A 20,484-nucleotide genomic window follows, 5' to 3' on the forward strand; every position below is an offset into this window, starting at 1 on the left:
TTAATGGGGCTAGACTGTAGATACATGGATCCATCCAATGTCTGTAGATTGTATGCAGATACTGTAAATATGGAGATGATGGATTAATGCTCTTGAATATTTTGGTTAATTTTTGCCTTGTATCCAGTAAAGGAAAAAGCCAATTCTTAATGCTTTTTTTTTTTTTAATTGCCATTTCCTTAATTTATTTGCATTTAAAGAAGTATTTTGTAACTGCTAGTCCTTGCAATATTGGATTAAGCATTATTGCCACTTCAGGCCTGATCTTCAGAAATAGCTCCTAATATTAGGTATCCCACTAAAGGCACGTAGGGCTCTGACTATTCAGGAGGGTTAAGCACCCTTATGTGTGACAGAAACCAACAGGAGCTGCAGGTAGTCAACAACTCTGTAAATCAGGCTTCTACATGTTTGAAGCACAGCACCCAAAAACAGAAGCTCTCTATTTTAGAGTTCAAATGTGAAAAATTAGCTATGTAAAATTTGCCCAGTGCTCTACAATGCATCATAAAAAGACCAGGATTAGATTGCAGGAGCATTTGTCTCTAGATCTCATAGTTAATCCAGCAGAAAATTTACTTCACTGAAAAGATTTTATGTTGATTCCACACATACTCGTGATAGTCAGATGTATCCTGTACTCATCAAAAGACAATTTTAATTACATACAGAAGAGTTTCACTGATCGTGTTTTGGTAAGTGTGGTTGGATTTGGGACTGAAATGTAAATTCTTCCATGCTTACATAAAAAGGAGCATCCATAGCAGCTTTGTCTGTGCACAAGAGTAGGATTTTTTTTAGTGAAGTGAATAGGAAAAGCTAAATTTAGCACAACTATTGTTAAAAACAGGTTTTTGGTCAATGCAGTAGACTCTGAAAACCAGTGTTATACTGTTATATACTGTAGTGTACAAAAAGTATACAATGTTAGCATTGTGTCAGCTTCCTCAGGTATAGGTAAAACCTATAAAAGCTTGAACAGGACATTTAAGAGAATAGATTACTAAAATAGAAAGCATCAAATAACACAAGTATGAATTTCAGCATCAGTGACGTTCAATAATAGAGCATCCCTTTTAGATATGAAAATGTAAAAAAACAAAAAAAGTTTTGTGTTATGCTTTTACTTTTTTTTTTGGTCATACAGATTGTAATAACAAAGTGGGGGCTACATGTTCTGTCCTGACAGGCAGATTTGCAGAAGTCTGCATGTCAGCTCACAAGTGAAATATTCAAGATCATCATGAGTCACTTAAGTTGAGTAGATTCTATGCCTGGGTTGGGAAATTTTCTAGATAAGTCACAAGTCTTGTCTGTATTACATTAATATTTTAATTTACTCAGACTTTGGTTGTAGGACACATGTTCAGTATATCTATTCATCATCTGTTTGTAGTGAATTCTGCAGATAAACTTAATCGGATGGATCACAGTGTTTAGTATATTTGTTACTGTGATAGATGGATTTCTCTCATTCCTTTATATAGTCTTCCTCCTTGCAACCTTCCCTTCACTATAAAATTTTGTATGGCCAACAAAAATAAATAAAACAAGGAAAAATAGAAGAAACATTAATTCCATTATACAAAGTTTTATAATGTTGACTCATATATACTTAAAAATCTCAGCTAAATGATGACATTGACAAAGATTTAAGAAACCAGCAGTGTGAAGTGTTCTGTAGGCTAACAGTTTTAATGGGTTTATCTTAGACAGTTCTTCAGTTGTGAAAGTGTCAGTTAATAATTTACCCATCCCAAGAGGCAGTGGAAGCAATCACACTCTGTAGCAAGGTACTCTTGGGCCTGTCGCTTTGCTGCAGCTCATCTTGACTATAGTAATGCGCCATTGGATGCGACATCAGCACTGTGTCTGCACTTTGACAAATGAAGTCTTGTAAGAGCTAAATAAGGCATGGGAAGTTTTGGAATGAGGAAATGGCTCTTCAGTTGATTTCTGCAGTAATGGATTACTGTAAATGTCCATCTGCTGCACATCAAAAGAAACACAATTTAAAACCGAGAATTTTTTTAGATGCATCTGATTCTTAGGGACAGCTTTTGAGGATGCAGATACACAGTTCACAGTTTTTATTGATACTTGCCATGTAAATGTGCTGCTCTGCTAATACATTGAATGCCTAGCAAGGACTGAAGTTCACTACCAGAAATGTGAATATTTGACATAAAAAAGCTCTGAAGTATGGCACTCATGCCATCATCTTTTACCATGCAATTTGTTCAGATGCAATTGTTAACATGAAACCACAGTAGATTAAGCAGTATTCATGTGAATTTTATTCCCCCTTTCACCCATTGAATTATACTGTAGCCCTAGCATGGTAAGTTTTGTAATTTGTGTTCTAGTATGTAAAGAATGTTTCTCCCCAGAATATTCACTTCGACTGTATATTTTTATTAGACATTATTCCATTATAAAGATTTACAGTTATTTAATAATGATTTATTATAGTAATTTATTCTGCTGGCTGTGTCGCACTTTAACTGGAATTTGTAAATCAAATTTATATTGAAATTCACTAGAAACATACGTTTCAGATTCTAATGAAATATATTTCAAAATTCTTTTGTAAAAACAGGCAATTGTATGAATTAATTGTTTCAGTTTTTTAGTGTTTACATGGAAGCTTTTCTTCCACCTATTCTGCCAATGTTTAGCTGCTTTACTTCCTAAGGGACTGGCTGGGTTTGGTGCTACTGTACAAAATATGCAGCTGTAAAACTGCTACTCTTCACTTTGTCCTCTGAAAAACGAGAACTAAATCATGCATTTGTGTTGGAGTGATCAAGTTGCATTTGATGTCAAGAAGAGAAACCAGCAGCAATTTATGTGTGGTTCTAATCGTTTTCTATGTTTTGTTATAGTAAATTTGAGATATACACATACTAAGTTATGAGAGACGGAGTAAACTTAGCATTAGAGCTGGTCAGAAACTGGAACAAATCATGAATATTTTCATTTACCTTTTTAAAGTACTTGTTTTCCAAAATATTTTTTCTTGTGAAATTTACCTAACAACTTTACAGTGAAGCTTCAGAGGCATCAGTGACAGCTTCTCTCCTAAACTCATTGTCTGCTGAGCATTAGTCTTGTGGACTCATTTGGCTGAAACGAAGATTGTTGATTAAAACAGGAGCTTGGGACTTAGGAAATTTGGGTACATTGTTCTGCACTGGACTTCCTGCATAGGCTTCGGATTGGGCCAGCTTCATTTAAACAGACTGACTTCATTTATCTATCTACATCAGGGCCAGATTTAAAAAAAAAATCCAGCACCACAGTGAGTTCTTTTGAGAATATGGTATCAAGTAGGGTGTGAGGTCATGAAAATTCCAGCCTTAACCTCCTATATATATCCATTGCACACCAATAAAAATCTTTCCTTTTTCCATCTCTTTTGCTCTTTCATTTACTTAGATTTTAAAGCCCTTTGGACTTGGCTTCTCTCTCCTGTTTGTAGAGAGGCACAATGAAGCCTGAGCTCTTTTAGATGAGTCAGACATTTAGATGTTGTCTTTTTGCAAATAAAAATAACATTCTGTTGCAACAACTAAGAATAATGAAACAAATGTTCAGTCCTTTGTAAACAAAATCTCTTTTTAAGAAGAATAGAAATCATTTTGGTTTCTTCCATAGATTTTATACAAAAGTAAGTATGTGAATAAAGACATAATTACAAGAGCAACTATTTAGCCAAGAACCTGGTGATGCAAGATGTGGGTTTGGTTCAGTCTCATCACTTGCTTCCTATCCTTGTGAAAATCAGTTGTTGTGCATGTGTGTACAAGTGCAAGATTTGAATTTGCTAGATAAGCATTGATACATTCTTGCATATTGAAAAATAAATTGAACCTTAAATCTACAGTAAATTCAACTCTTTAGGAAACTGAAAAAATGTCATCAACACTTTTTGTGAAGCTCAGCTTTCTATGGCCTTAAAAATAAAGCTAAGAGAGTAGGGACAAGAACAGAAGCACAGCACTTTTCAGTGAAGGACAGGGATTCAGGTTACTTTCCTGAAATTACTGGAGATCACAAGCTAGTAAAATACATAGCTAAAATGAAATCAAGTTATATTCATCTGAAAAATGTAGGATCCTATTCCTGGATTATTTCTTTTTCTGTTTTTGCTATTGATGGGTAGGAGGGGGGCTAGGGCTGGAATGAGGTATAAAAGGGGGAAATTATATGACAGACATCTACACTGAAGCTTACTGTACACCTTCCTTTTGAATGTGACTGGCAAAAGAAAGAAAACTTGGGCTGTTTTTGTTAATGCCTACCACATTTTACTCACATACCTGACAAACACTTAGGTAAAGCGCTGTCTCTGTGAAAGATTCTATAACTTTGCTCCTTCACTTGAGGGTGTGGATGAAGCTTTCCTCATTCCTTTAAGGAGTCCTTTAGCAAAAATACAGAAAGTTATTCACTGTATTACTTAGATGGTCTTCAAAAATCTGCTATTAATGTCTGCCTCATAAAGAAGCAAAAAAGAAATGTTTTTTCCCTTGCAGGTCACCTTTAAGAGGCTAAGACTTTTGTTGCTAAGACCAGTCTCAGAGCAACAGAGACTATGATACATGCAATAGGTTTCAAATCTTTGCTTTAGCTTATACTAATAAAATAGTGGAATGTGGTTTGCTTTCAGGCCATATAAGATTTGATGAGCTAGATATAAAACTCACTGAAGCATTCTTTTGTGCCATAGTGGCAGCAGGAGAGAATACTGTGTCACTTAGTGGACATACAGTACGTATTCAGCAGTTAGATTAGTGTTTTTAAGCTTTGGGTCAACAATGCTGGAGTACAATAGTACAAAATACTAACCCTTTTCCTTATTACAGCATCTTCATGGAAGTTTATTGGCATCACCACCATTATTTTGTGATTGACTGTCATCTAATTTTACTAGTGTCCAATGGGAGAACCTGAAGAGGGATAATCTAAAATAAATTAAAACAAACAAAACCTGATAGTAACCTGTTTTTTAACTGTTGCCTCTGTACTCATCCCCCGCTCATTGCATGTACCAAATTGATTAAACCAAACATGCTGGTGGATTGGAAATAGGTGGCTGTTTTGATGTTGAACCCACACCAAACTTAATGGAGTGTTGAAATGTGGATAATGGTCAACTGTGGGGACCTTGAAGGGAGGGGATAGAAAGTACTCACATTCAACCATACCAGAGCCTTTCCCCTGTCCAGTGTCATCTTTGTACTGCAGACTTTATAAAGTGAACGTTACTTGTGGGGGGAGAACATTAATCAGCTCTTATTGGTTGGATGAACCCATTTGACTTACAGAAATTCCCTTGTATTTAAGGCTCTTTCAGGCCTCCAGGAGAAGTCTTGCCACATCCCCATAGCTGAACAGCCTTGCTTACAGGATGCTGTGGGTTTTATGAGATCACTGGAGTTGGGACTGGGAAGAATTTGTTTCTTAAAGACCAAATTGATCAGATCTCTGGAAGGTTTTCATCTTCCTTAAAGCATTCTAGAAGCCTGGTTTTATGGTTAAAGGAGTAAGAAAATGAGTTTAATCTCAGGTAGTAACATGGCTTGTGCTATTTGGTTGCAACATCTTGTTAGCTTCCTGAACAGATGAAATGATGAAAGGGCTCATTCATCAGAGATGCATAGGAGTGAGAGAGAAAGGATATAGCTTGTTGACCCTATTAGCCTTTATAGAGAATGTGCAATCTTAGATCTTTGCTGCCTGAGTTAAATTTAGGGTACTTGCAATCCACCCTTATGGCAGGAAGGTGGATGGGTCAGAGGTGGGCTAAATCCTAAGGATTAGGCCAAAGAGGATACCTGATCTTTGAAGGAAGTGTCAGTCCCTTCTTAGTGTAAACTTTATTACATTTCTTACCATCCAAGTGATGCAGCAAAGGGTTTAACAGCCTAGGAGGAAGATAGGAAAAAGTGTTTTAAGTCCACCATTGTGCCATCTGGAACTTGCTCTGTTCCAGAAGTTGGAGAGGCTCCTTATACCCTCTCATAGCCATACTGGTAGCTTCAAAACTCAGAGCATAGATTTCATAGACTTTAGGGCTGGAAAGAAAGAGCAGCCTCCTCAGGAGCCACATTCTTGCCTGAAACATCCATAGCATTGTCTGCTATGGCCCCAATCCTGGCACATCCCATAAGACTAGGCTTGTGAGGGCCTTCTTGAGAGACAGCTCTAAAGAAATTTACCAGTCACTGTACAAAAGGAAGCCTGCTCTTCCCACAAATGGTTCTTTTAGTGGCCACTTATGCTATTCAAGTCCTTTTTATTAAATGTATATTGGCTACAGGAAGGTTGAAGGTTTTGCCTATTGTGTTTTCCTTTAAAGAAGACTTCCTGCCTACTGCTCAACACTCCCTATTCCTCTTTAATTGTGTGAATGGAGAGAACCCAGCAGCTTCAGTTTCAGGAGTATATATCAACTCTGGCTCCTGAAGAAAACCAGTGTGGTTCAGATGTGGCTTGGGAACAGGGGGTTTGCATTGGAATAGATTTTGTGGGTGCTTTGGGGCTGGAATGCACACAGCTGTGGGTTCCAGATGCTTGCTATCCCATATTAATGTGGCTAGTCTGTGAAACCATGGCCCCCGCAATTCTACACAAAAGTCCACGCCTGTGGTGGCTTGGAAACTACTCCCAGCTAAAAAAAGCATCTGTTTTAGAACAAGTTAGAAAAAAATCCAAGGGCATCCATTCTCAAAATCAGGGTTTTGATAATTTCCAATGAGGCATAGAAAATTTTAAATGCAAGTTGCAAAGACTATGAGAGTTAGCATCTTGGGACTTATTATTTCCTGGGTGCATCTACACAAGATGCTAGGTCGCCATAATGATGAGCTATGGTGACATAGTGCCAGTGGGCACAAACCGTGATGCTGGTGCTATGTTGCCATAGCGACAAGCTACCTCACTATAGCATGTTGCTACAGTGACATAGCTGCTAAAAATAACAGTGTGCCATGTGACAGAGCAGTAATGGCTGTTACTGCACCATCATTTACTACCTCCTAAGGCAAGTACTAAATGACGGCACAATAATAACTGCGCCATGGGAGGCATGTGTAGACACATCCACTGTGTCTCACATTTATAGGAACTAGAGATCACAAAGTGAAACTCATAGGGTAGTAAGTTTAAAATGAACAAAAGTTCTTTTTCACACAGCAGGTAATTAAAGTGTGGAACTCACTGCCACAAGATGTTGTGGAAGCTGACAGTTTAGCCAGATTAAAAAAGGACAAATTCCTGGAGGAAAGGTGCATAATAGCTATTGAGCATGAGTATTAGCGGTACAGCCTCTGACTCGGAACTTCCTAGATACTAAGTGCTAGAGTTTGTGAGTGAGGGAGGAACAGTGAAAAACACCCTGGTCACCCTGTTCATTGCCCCTTCCTCATCCTCTCTCTGCCACTGTGTGCACAAGAGACTGGGTGAATGGACCTACAGTCTGACCCAGTAAATGGCAGTTCTTATGTTCTGATTTAAACTGTATTTTGATGATAAAAAAAAGTGATAGACTTGCTTTGTCTCATACTATCTTAGGTTTAAAGTAACTATTAATGGCTCTCTCATCATTGAGATTAAGAATGGGCAAATATCTAGGACCAGTTAAAAATGTGCCATGAGGGTTTATGTATACTTACTGAGCCATGAATGTTTATGTATGCTTGCTGTGTCTTGATGTGTTGCAGTGGCAGCACAGTATAAGAGTTGTGCAGAATGGGAAATTAATTAACATTTTTCAAAGGTGCTGAGAATTTTCAGATCTCATTGTCTTCAGTGGGAGTTATGGGCATTCTGCACTTCTGAAATCAGGCCAGATCCCCCCCGCCCCCTTCAGTAAGTGACTAAAAGACAATTTTACTTTTGACATAGAAGTCACTTAGGCCTTTTTTAATGTTATATTAATTGGGTAACGCTATACTTTATGGAAGATTTTTTTAAATGAGGGAGAACCACTTCGAGTGGAAAGCAGGAGATTTGTTTGAGAGAGAGAGTGATGTGGCAGGTAAAAAGGCGCTAAGTAAATTCAGTTTTTCCAATTCTTTGTCCTCAGCAGGTATGCTAGTCCTTTGCTTCAGGTCTGTCTTAAAAATAGGATAAGTATTAAAAAGTTTATTGACTCTTATTGTACTTCTGAGTATCTTATAAATTATTTAATTGTCTGATGGATATGTGGCTACCTAACTATAGGGAATGAAATATGCACTGATCTTCTAATACACTGTAGGGAGACCTGTTTATAAAGTATTTAGTATTGGTTTTATAATGCACTGTTGACAACAGGAGACCACGAAGCTCAAAGATCAATCTCCTTTTGGCCCATGGTATTAATGCTGTTTTATGAAGCTCTGTGACAGGTCACTTAGACAACAGCCCTTACTAAAAGGACTTTGTGCCAATGTGTGGTAGTATGACTGTTACTAAGGCATGTTTTAGTAGCTGCCAAGGCTGCAGATGAATCTCTTTGTCCAAGTCCCCGAGGACTTTGTGGCTGCTGCTACTGCTAGCCAGGTGATGGAACTCATCGTTCCCATTCTCTAGAAAGAAGTGAGACAGAGACTGCTGTGTTCCTGCTAATGCAGCTTTCGCTAATTGTCCAGGAGCTGCTAGGACACTGGGCAGCTCAGGCAGCTCTGTGTGTTGCGAATAAGTTGCTAATTAGGAAATAGAGCTCTCACTTCAGCCTCCTATTTGTAAATGAAGTGCCTTTTCAGCCATCTAAAATGTAAATATGCTGTAAGCTGCGTAGATTTCAGTTAATTATTTAATTGTAACAGGCCTTTTCAGATATCAAATAATTTATGGATTGGGCACAATACAGCATATTATCCAAAGAAGTTGCATGTTTATAGAGGCAAGTTAGTTAAGGGATGTGTATAATAAAATTCAGTGCCCACGGGTGATAGTCTTAATAGTAAAATCTTCTACTAAACTGGAATTAAACACACAGTTCTGAATTCCAAGGTTTTAAAATCAGGACATCAGTGATATATAGTTTAAATGTATAACAAAGCAAAAAAAAAGTAAAAATCTGTTTTAAGACAGGGGTTAACCTCCCCTCCACGCACACGCCATTCACAGATGAGTGCTTTTGCATACACGCATATGAGCGCACACACACATACATATATCTATATATATATGTGTGTGTGGACTTAAAGATGGACAAATGCATTTGCCTTATTAAATCAGAGTACGTGAATTCCTTCTTTCAGTTATCTACATAGACAGAATTGCTGCTTTGTTTTAATAGTTTATGATCTTACTTGGTATTGCAGTGAACCCGCAACCGTTGCTACTGAATCCTTAACTCAAGCCCTACGGAAAAGAACAATTAGTTTTCAGATTTCTTTTTTAAAAAGGTAAATGCATTTTATTTTTATAGGTATGCTTTTTTGTTTCTTTTGGAGATCTTAAAATCCTTTTGGGTCCCCTTTAAGCGATGGTCTGAGGTGCACAGTTATTTCAGTAGTGGCATCCTGAGGGTATGGACAAACAAACATTTGTAGTAGTTTCAGAGGGGAGGGGGAGCTGTTGCTTAGGAGCATGCAACCACTGTTATGCTCTTGAGTGTTACATATGCATGAACCTGTAGTTATACAAATGGGCCAAAGCCACTCCAACTTTAACCCTGCTACAGGCTCTTGCACGAGTAACAAAAGTTATAGCATAACAGCTGCTACCTCTACCCCTTTTAAAGCCTCTGCAAAATGTATATTTGTCCATACCATTAGTGGACAGAAAAAGGCTAATATTACAGGGCACAATATGGTCATTTTCCCATTAGATTTAGAGGACGTAAGTCAGAGCCTTTTGAAGCCAATGGAGTCTCTCCATTGACTAAAGTAGCCCATGAATCAGTTCTTAATCTATTGATTTTGGAAGCCACTACAGTAGCCCTTTTTGTATATAGTTACAAAGAAATAAAGAATAAAGGGGCAATTGCCTGTTTATAAACAAAGTAGCCAATGTACACATGAAATGGAGGCCAGAGAAAAATGTGTCCCATGTGCTGAAATGATGCCAGTTTTCATGTACTGCTTACCAGCAAAACAGTAGCAATATTTACATATATAATGGCATCAAGTTTTTGCTTGGCAGGTAAAATGTTGTGCTTGTCAGCTTTTTTAAAAGTTCTGTTTAGCATTTTGCTTGCATTTGGTGGGTAGTGTTAGTTAAAACTCAAGCTAGTCCATGTGATCTAATTTTATAGGAAGTGGTTATTTAGCAAATTATCTGGGTATAATTAATTGCTGTGTTTTAGTACTAGATTATGGATGCTTGCAAGAATATATCAGGCTACTTGTGTTTCATCCTTCCTAAAATTTGTCTAATTCTATGTCTGTATATTCCATGCAGACATAGTAATGGCTTTGTTTTTGTCCATTCGATGGGGGGCTTTTTTGATGCTGGACTGTAGACTTAGTCATTTTGGCACACATCATAATCACCTTCCAGTACATAGTTGCTCAAGAAATACAGGATGTCTTTTCCCTTAAAGAAGTGGAATTTCAGGCAACATAAATTTATGTTACTGTTTTATAAAACCATATGTCTCTCATCACCCTGGGTTGATAAACAGTATAATTTGTGCCATGTAAAGGTAAGCTTTCATAATTGCCCCCAGGTCCATTACTCAAATCTGAAACACACAGCTCTCCACCAACAAACACACCTGTTCCTGTTTGTAACGGGTCTTTCTGGGTAGCAATGTTATTGATTTTGAAGAATCTGAATTGGTAGAAAATTCCAGTGCCCTACTATTGTCCCAAATTCTGCCAAAAATTTTGGCCTGAGAGAGTTTTTCTTTCTATTTTTAAATACAACAAAGCCATAGTATAATTCACCCAAGGAACCTTGTCTGCCTATAGTATAATTCTGAAATATTTACTGGTGCTCCTACCATATATATGCTCCTTTTAGAATCAATGGCAGTAATACACATCAAAATGAAAAAAATATATTCCTAAATGCACAACACTGTAGATAAAGCTGAGAAGGAGAAGGATTCAACAAAACATTTGTAGCATAGGATGGTCTAAGAAGGATGCAGTCTTATTGTTGGAGGATGACCTAATCAACTAGTATGCATTTTGTTTTTTATTTTTGAGTCAGAAATTTGTGACCTATTAAAACTCACGTAGAACATGTTTTACAAGGTAAGGATGGCAGTTTTCAGAGGAGCTATGGTAGTGCCAATGTCTCTTTCTTAGGATATGGAAATGTGACCTGATTATCTGTCCAGAAAAGGTTTCCTTTATTAATTCTTCCTTTTTTCATTTAAGGAATGAAAACATTAACATTTCATACAATCTAACAGATGTTGTAGAGCAAGCTTCTTACATCATTCCTTGTGACTGTGACCATCATATTGGCTTTGCATATTTTGAAAGTATTAACTCCCCTATGACATAAATGCACAACTTCAGTTTTATCCTTGAGTCACATACAAGTACAACTGGTAAAAGACTGTTCACATGTTATTTTAATGAATGAGAGAAGATTAATTTCTCTGTCATTTATGGATATGTACCAGTTTTATTGGAGCAAAGTCAACTACTCTGTTATAACTTTTCTATAAAACATTTTAATTATATAAGTTTGGTTGTTCCAACACAAAGAAGGGCTGATTGTCTGTCATGCGATGTGGAGGACCATTTCATTTTTATTATTTTGGCAAGAACAGGGACAGTTTTGTCCTGACAAGCCATCAGATGAATACCAGAGTGTGTCACATGAAAAACCACTGATCTTTAACCCAGCTATATACTTAACCAAGCCTTGAAAATGAATAGTGAATAAGGGAAGAGCAAAGGCCAGTTTACTGTCATTACAGATTACAGAATCTGTTAACATCTGCAGCAAACTGAACTTTGGGATTTACAGGTACTACAGAGTAGGTCAATCAAGTGTACAGATCATATTACAAAATTATGTATTTCGATAATGAGATCAAGTGCTAGAATACACACATGTGTATGTACTACTGATTTCAGAAATATATGCATATGTAAGTTGTAACATGTAATACTCCCTTATTTTTCAATTTTTCCTGGTCAAATTTTAGAACCAAAACCACAATTAAGGAGCATTCCTTTTAAAGTGCTGATTAACAATTATTATACAATAGCTTTACCACTACTATAAATAAATAAATCCATGCCCACTGCTTTCTCTTTTCCCCAGGAGTGATCTATGGGACACTGCTGCATGTATAGCTAATTTAAACATTTATAGTGAACTCCTAGATGTTAGAAAAACAAATACTGTAAAGATCAGTAACATTTTAAAATGATCAGTTGTGGGAATTAACGCTTACAGAAAAACAGCATTCTTTCTTGCCCTGCCAGTAGAATTGCATTGTCTCCCTACAGTCTTGTTAGCTCATACTAACTGAAATGCAAATTCTTTCCAACTAATTGGGCCTCATTGAATGTACATGCACAGTACATAGTTATATGCATGTAGATTTATTATTTTTTACAAAATTCCTCTATAGTTATTTTCCTGATTAATATCTAAAGCATAGACCTGGAACAAAGGCTCCTTTAAAGAATTTACATATTATTGAATATTAAAGATAGTAACTGTTGCATGTTTCAACAACTTAATAATAAAAAATAATTGGAGCAAAAAGAAAAAATATTTTTCCATATCTAATGATTTTTATGTATTTTTATTAATCCTTTGTGTAAACTAACACTTACATGTTCATAATAAAGGAATTTGGAACAAGTAAGAGATGCTCATGTTATGTAATGGTTTTGTGATGAGGTTTACCTGTAGGCATTATCTAGCTTATCTTGGTTTTTTTATGCATATGTGGCTAATGTGTTATCTTGTCTTGCTAAATTGGTAGTGTTGGGTATCTTGACACCTATAATTTTAGGAGGAGAGAGGCAATGGACAGTTTTATATTTCAGATAAATCCACAAAAATGTATTTAATTTTATAAAAGGCTTTGTTTTAGTATCCAGTGTTTGAAAAAAAAAAGTTTTTAATTCACATGTAGATTGCAAAGCTCTTTGAATTCTTGGGCTACAAGATGTTTTATTCACAATAATCTTACTGGTTACTGACTTACACACATATCCAAGTCCAGCAACCACCCCTTTCATTCAGCATCAGTCCATTCAGATAATCTGAAAAATATAATGCAATTTTGACTCTCTTTATCTTCCAATACAAAATACTATGTAAAGGTGAGATGCATGTAGTTCATATGGCTACCTAGAAAGCTCTTGATGAATTAGGATTATTCATTTAACACTGCTTTTAAAGACTTTGTTTTCAGAGCAAGGTAGCCAAGTGTGGAGAGAAAAAAAATAAGACATGTCCATGCTCCTTGAAATGATCCCCAAAATATTTCTGCCAGCACAGGAATTAAATCAGCAAAGAGCAGGATAGTACATTTCAAAGAAAATGTAGGATTCTTAGCTTGGATTTTCACAATTATAATTTTTTTAAATGTCATGTCAGTTGTGTCTCTTCTTTCACACAGCAAATAGTTATAGACTTAGACAAGGCTTAGTCTGTTGCTGAAGGAGGTGTACTTCTATTTTGTTTTTCCTGAAGAGATTACTTTTATCTCTTCACAGGTTAGTACTTCACATATCCCTTTTCAAATTCACTAAGTATTTGTTTTCTTAATTGTGTGTGTTGGTATTAGTATATTTAAACAAGGTGTGACTGAAAACTAATAATGTAGATTTGATGGCTTGAGCTGGTTTTAGGTAAAAACTTGTTTTCTTTCTGTGTCATATTTATTATCAAGAAAGAAAGAAAATAATATTTTTTCCCTTTATCATGTTGTTATGCCTCTCCTCTCCCCCTTCACTCTCCTCCCCATTCTTTTTTTTTTTTTTGGCATGGCAACCCCATTTATGACAATTAAATGATAGTCCTCCTTTAATACTATGCTTTGAAACAGTTCGGAATTCACCTAGAACAGGTAGCATTTGGCCAGGATTGCTGCTTGGGAAGACTAGATTTGGATGTATTAGCTAGTCAGCCTAATAACCCTGTACAGACTGTATTGATTTTCTAGGAGAGAGTTTATGAACTAAATAAACTTGGAGTTGGTGTCTTAATAAACTGCTTCTCTCAGTCTGTCACATTTAGTTACAGAGCTGTGCAGTTTAGGGGGGAAAAAAGGCTAATTCTGTTACAGATTGTTCACAGCAGGGTCTCCAAATTAGCCCTTTGTTTTGTAATGCCACCTTGCTTGGGCTCGCTTTGAGCACATTTCTCAGTTTTACCCTAATGAGTTGCAACACTGATAATGTGGCTGATGATCTTTCATTGATTTCACTATCACTTGCTTGTCTGGTAATTGATCCGTTGCTGAGCCTCTAGTTAATTATATCGGCTTTGACATGGCCCGGTCCACTGGGAATTTCAAGTCTTGCAGAATAACAGTTTTAATAAAAGAGTCTATTACTGCAGGTGCTTGCTGCTGCATGCCAGTTGATTTTGTGTGCGTGTGCGTGCTTTTTTTCCCTGGGAGTGGAGAGGACTGCAGGACAGGAAAAAAGAATGGGGAGGAGGGTGAGGGGGGAGAGGAGAGGCAGAGAGAGAGGGAGAGAGAGAAATGCAGAGAGGAGAAGAGAGGAGGAAGCATGCTATTGACAGTGTCCTTAAGCCTCCCACAAATAACAGCCATTAGTGGGAAGGTCAGAAGCTGAGCAGGCAGCTTGACTGAGGCACTGAGTGCCACTCCAGAAATCAAGAGGCTAGCAAATTTTAGAGGGAGTTTAAGTGGGTAATAGCTAGCTGTAAAGGTACAGCCACTGTTGGCACAGTTGACTCATAGGTTCTCCCCCCACTAAAGAGAATATTTTTATTGACCACAGGTGGACTTAATATATTTTAAGGCAACAGTTCTTTGGGTTCTTGTTTGTTTCTTCACAGATATTGAATTTGCTGCTTTTGAGAATTTTTTTGTACTTAATGGTGGTGAACTGGAGGAAAGTTTAACAGAAAAGCTTTCAGGAGATGTAGGATCTAAGGAAGAAGGCATATTTGTGTCAACATAGTGTACATTTTCTCATCTTTTCTCATTGCACACTAATGACACAAAGCTGCCACTGAAGCTCTCTTCAGTTTCTTTTGTTGTTTCAGAGAGTAAGGTTTATTGTTATTCTTGAGTTAAGAAAAACAAGAGAGTGGTACATTTGTCCTCCTAAATTTGTAGATTTTATTAGAAGATGAATGTTCCTTACCTTTTAAGTTTAGAAAGAATAGCTTTTTACCCTGGCTGCTTTTATGAGATGGTATGAATTTTGTTTTACATTTTTGAAGTTACATTGTTTATGTAGTTCATGTAGTGGTGATTTTTCCCTCCACATAGGGGTAAAGTAGGAAACAGAATTTGGCAAATAATATTGGCTGCTCCTTTTAAACTGTGTTAATTTGGTATCAGTATTGTTTTTTCTTTATGTATGTTCATGTTCCTTAAATGCAAAGGAAAGATTTTGGGGGAAAAATGTTCTCTTTACCTTACCTTTTGATTGGGTGGCACTGTTTTTCTGCTTTAATTTCTTTTATCTTTCTGATTTGAAAGGTGTACTGCATGTGCATTATCCAGAAACTTGGGGGGAAAAATCTCTACTTTTGATCTTTGGGTGGGGAAAAGGTAAATCTTTCCTTCCTCTTGCCCTCCCAAAGATGTTACTTGAACAAAGGAAACGGGGTTTGAAAGCTGAAATGTTTATGTGATTCTCTGGTTTAATTTCAAAAGCGGTTGGATCCTGTGCTTTTTTCCCTTCTGTGTTAGGAGTTTTATTTGGGATAGGAATAGACTCTCTCTCAGTAGTTGGCTACTCACAATTAAGAAAATAACCAGGCCAACTTTCACATTTCTCTTTTCAGTGAGTATTGACTGTATTTAAGAGTAATTGTTGTTTTTTTTTTTTTTTTTAAAAACAAGCTTTATAAATCCTGTGTGGTGGGCAAGTGTCAGCTATTACATGCTGTACTTGACAGCATTGCTGAAGAAAAACAAAAAAAGAGAAAGGGCCACAGCCTTTTTTCCTCCCAGTTCACTCTGGTCAGTGTGCTACTTACAGTGTGCATGTGTGTATCTGTAGACTGAGAGGGGTTAGTGCAGGATGTCATTTGGTGCCTGACAGTGGAGCAGTGTAGTTGACTCTTTGCTCTGCTATCCAATGACATCCAGTGGCTGAGAGTTTGAAGCTAATGGTTGGGTCTCCTTAGTGCTGCATGCACACCTGACAGACAGCTGTTAAACTGAGCAAAGGCAAGCTTGGGGACTCACAATCTATGCATAAATGATAGGGGTATCTGTGCAGAAGGTGCGAAAGAAGCTCTGACCCCCTCCCCCCCCTAAATCCCCCCTTCCCAAATGAAACGCACAGTGCAGCTAGCTTCTTAACTACACTACACTACACTCCTGCTACTGGCTGCCAAGAGGCTCAAAAAATCCACCTTCACTTTTCAGTCAGAAGAGGCAGAAGTGGATGTGAGAGACAGAGACACACAGAGACACAGAGAGCGAAAGAGGGCAAGAGACTTGACTTTAAGAGACTCCTGCACTGACAACTCCATGCAGTTCGGAACAAGAGCGGCAACGACCGAATCTGGTTTCATGGGGACATGGCAGAACACTGACACTAATCTTCTATTCAGAATGTCCCAACAGGTATGTTGCTTTCATTTATTTTAAAACGTAGCATTTTAGTATTCCAATATTTCTCTCCCCCCCCCTTTTTTTCTTTCTACATTTCATTTTTGTTTCATTTATCACTACATAGCCTATGAACTGTCATAACTATGTCATTGGAATGTGCATGGTTACTTCATTGCTTCCCTAAGGGCTCTTTTTTAAAAAGAAAAAAAAAATAGAGCTTGAAGTAAGATTGAGGCATTTGTTTTAAAGTTTCCAAACAGATCCTTGCTTATGGTAAGACTGGTTTCTTTCTTTGTTTGCCTTTGTTTTGTTTCATTTTTCTTCCCTCCCTCTCTCCTATAAATAAAAGTATCTGCTATCCCAGCAAAAGTCCTTTCTTTCTTCCAGAGTACATAAGCCCCCAAATCAAACTGATACTAAATTTAGGGGGCCTCTCAGAGCAGCTTAATTGACTTCATGTGGCAGAAAACAGCTTTATTCAGACCTAAAGAGTGGAGAGCAGTTGTGCTGGAATTGTTGCCAGCACAGAGCTGAGGGTCGTTAGAGGAGACAGTTTCGTTTGTCGGGTCTCTCTCTCTCTCTCTCTTTTTTTCTGTGGAGCTGTGCCTTGGCGTCCTCCCCAGAGTTACTCCTTCACCGGGGGCCGCATTTAAGGCAGCTTGGTATGCTGGTTCTGACGGGAAAGCTAAAATGTTACTGCAAGGCCAGTAATAACTGATAATTAATCACAGGAGCTGGTGTCTCTGTACCATGCACATGGTGATACGCACCCTGTGTGCTGTAGCTCCTCTTGCACAATTGCTTGGCTCTTCTGGGTGAAAAAGAAGAAAAAAAAGCGAGCAAGAGAAACTTCCATCCTGGACTAGGCTCAAGTAAGGGAGGGAAGTTCAAACTGAAGCTTTTTAACAGGATGCCTTCTTCTTAAAGAGGCAATTTGCTTCTTTTTAAAGGTGTTTCAAATGTTCCCACTCCTTTCACAGGAGGAGTTATTAAATGACTTAGACTTTTAAATTGGATTTTTTTTGTAATGCTAGAAATTGGACGACTGAACTTTGTATTTACCTGAAAAGCACTGTTTTGTGCATTAAGGGAGAATGTAATGTCATTAACTTCTTATGCTAAGAAAACATTCCTAAATATTAGCCATAAGACAGTTAATTAGTGTAAGAAAAAATAATGCCAAACCCTGATGGTGGATAGTTAACCTAGAGCAGTTGTCTACTGAAGAGAGTTAAGCAACATAGCTATAGACAGGATGAAAGCATTTGAATAAGGTATATTTTGATATATCCTGTAGAGGGACCCTGATTACTGCTGATACAGTAAGCCAGTATAGAAATGTAATCAACATAAGGCAAATAAGCAGCTCTTTATGTCTGATTTCCCATTCCTAAAAGTAAAAAAGTTATTTTCCTAGTAGAGATGCATATTTCAAGCACTCTGTATGCTATTAAAAAGTGTATGACTGCTGCTGCCTTGTTAAATGGGACATATGCTGTGTGCATATGTATACAGGATATAACACTTGCTTAGTTTTATTGATATTTAGGAATAGACTTTAAAGCAATTTAATAACTTACCTGCTCTATTTTTTTTTGGTTGGGTAGTGAGGTTAAGTGTTTATGGTGGGGAGTGGGCTCTTTTGACTTCAGTTAGAAAAGAGTTAACATAACCCGATCCAGATAACGATCAATTGATAAATGGCTATTGAACCACATAGATAGTGTTAGATTGCCTGTTTGGTATTAGACCTTTTTCAAACAGATTTAGATCTACACAGTCTGAGGAATACCAGAAATTGTTCAGCATTAACAAAGAAAGGAAACAAAACTAAAAGAAGGACATCATGGAGTAGCAGGGAGTCAAAGTGTTTGAGGCAACTAGTTCACAGACAAGGCAAACTGGCATTTAGCCTAAGCTGTTACATTTTTGCTATTTTAATTGTGTTAATGCTTGAATGTTAAATAGATTTGGTGCAATACAGGACATCTGTGGTCCTGTATTCTGCAAGGATGTGGGGGGAAGAAATGTAGTATATGACTAAATGCATGGCAGATCCTGTATCAATGGGCTCCTTCCATTGGAATACATATTGTAAAGGTGGTATCATTGAACAGATTTATTTATTTTTTTTAAAGCCTTTACTTTTATGTTAATGTGCTGTATTAATCATCTGGTTATCAGATGCTCTGATGTTTGTTATTGACTAAAACACATTCTCAGTTCACATACTTTTTCACCATGCTTTTAAAAGGAGGGTGAGTTATTTTGTAATACACTACTGGTAATCTCCCTATTTAAAAGGCAACATTTTATCTTCTATTTCTGATTTTGTTAAGGTTATAGCATATTAGCTTGTGCAGACTGTAAGCAAAAACTATGTGAAAGTGCAGCTGCAAATCTGTGTCAAGGTTTCTTTCTAAAACACTATAGCCTTGCATAGCACGTTTGTTATCTTTTTTTGTCCATTCTCTCATTTATTAATTACTTATATATTTTATCTATCTTTTGAAAACATGAAAGTGTGTTACTTTTCATGCCTAGGCTTTACGATAAATTTTGGTCACTGAATACCAATTACATTTTTGTTAATAAATGCATCTAACTTGCAAAAAAAAGTTTGGCATGGTTAGAAAAGAATACTTACTGAAACTTTTCCAGAGATTCATAGTAATTCTAGAGCTACTTTAAAAAAAGTTCTAAGTATAATGTTGGGCTTTCCACATGATTTTAAAAAACAAACAATCCGACCCCGCCACCTTTCCTGGGTTGTAATTGAAACTCGAGCAGGTTTCTAGTAGAAAGATTGGAGCATGACAGTGATTTATTTATTTATTTTTTTTTTTTTTTAACGCCCAAAACAAAAAAGCTTCAAAGGAACCGGCCCAGGCACATGAAATATTATTTACAGAGCTATATACTTATAGTTTTGCTGTAGTTCTTGAGAAGAAGGTATATTTCTATAGCACATATGTTACGGCATGATGAGGAAGTGCAATTGTGAATGTCACATGTAGGTTTGATCACATAGATTGGTTTATAGCTAGATATCTCATGGGTCATTGTTTTTTGCTTTCTTTCCATAGAGACTGAGTTCATGTTAATGCAAAAATATGCACTGGTGAAAGAAAAATCAGACCTTGCATTCCAGAGCGAATTTTTGATTTTTTTGCAGGGGTAGAGGGAGATTAGAAATGTATTTTGAATTACCTGCTAGCAGTTTAAAACAGCCACTTGACTGAATTGTTTTTGCCTGTGCACCTTTTTTTAATATAAAAGTGTGGTTCCCTTAAAAGGGGTCATCCCATTCTGTATACAGAAGAATGGCTGATAACCTCAAAGGGCATAAATCTTAACTTTTTAAAAGGAGTGCTTCTTTTGGTCACTTTTATCAGTGACAGGTCGAGAATGACCAGAAACCCTTGACTTCTCTTCACTGCTCGTCTGGTTGTGTCCAGCGCCCATTCTAGCCTGGCAAAGGGTTGTTAACAGCAGAAAAGGAGGCCTGGTTTTGATTGATTAAAAAAAGCAGGCTTTTCTGATTTTCTGCTTTTGTAAATGTTTTGTGCATTTGTCAGAATAAGAAATGTCATTTTTCTTCTTCCAGTTACCTTGAGGGCTGTAATGTTCTAAAATACTTTTAAGTCATTTTCAGAAATGAGACCATAAGAGAAATGGCTGTAACCCACAGTGACAGAAAATGCCAGAGACATGTACCTTTTAATAAAAAGAAAGTATATTTAACCTGTTCCAGATAAAAGTTAGCAACCTTTCTAGAAGGGTTTTTTCCTTCTCTC

At 37.0% G+C, this 20,484-nt stretch overlaps 1 protein-coding gene across 6 annotated transcripts in view; it reads left to right on the forward strand.

Annotated features, from left to right (window-relative positions):
• Nucleotides 1-20,484, forward strand: part of BNC2 (basonuclin 2) — a 456,753-nt gene that overhangs the window by 123,116 nt on the left and 313,153 nt on the right. For 5 of the 6 annotated variants that reach the window (XR_003093497.1, XR_003093498.1, XR_003093500.1 and 2 more), the window contains exon 5: nucleotides 16,499-16,699. Coding sequence is in view for 1 of the 6 variants with exons in the window: in XM_025201266.1 (XP_025057051.1) it covers nucleotides 15,246-15,311; nucleotides 16,499-16,699 (267 nt within the window). In the remaining 5 variants the exon portion in view is untranslated. Of the gene's footprint in view, nucleotides 1-15,152; nucleotides 15,312-16,498; nucleotides 16,700-20,484 lie in introns of those variants that run through there. The other variant, XM_025201266.1, reaches the window with a different exon arrangement.

Source organism: Alligator sinensis, unplaced genomic scaffold, assembly GCF_000455745.1.
Source record: "Alligator sinensis unplaced genomic scaffold, ASM45574v1 scaffold917_1, whole genome shotgun sequence".
Lineage (NCBI taxonomy): Eukaryota > Metazoa > Chordata > Crocodylia > Alligatoridae > Alligator > Alligator sinensis.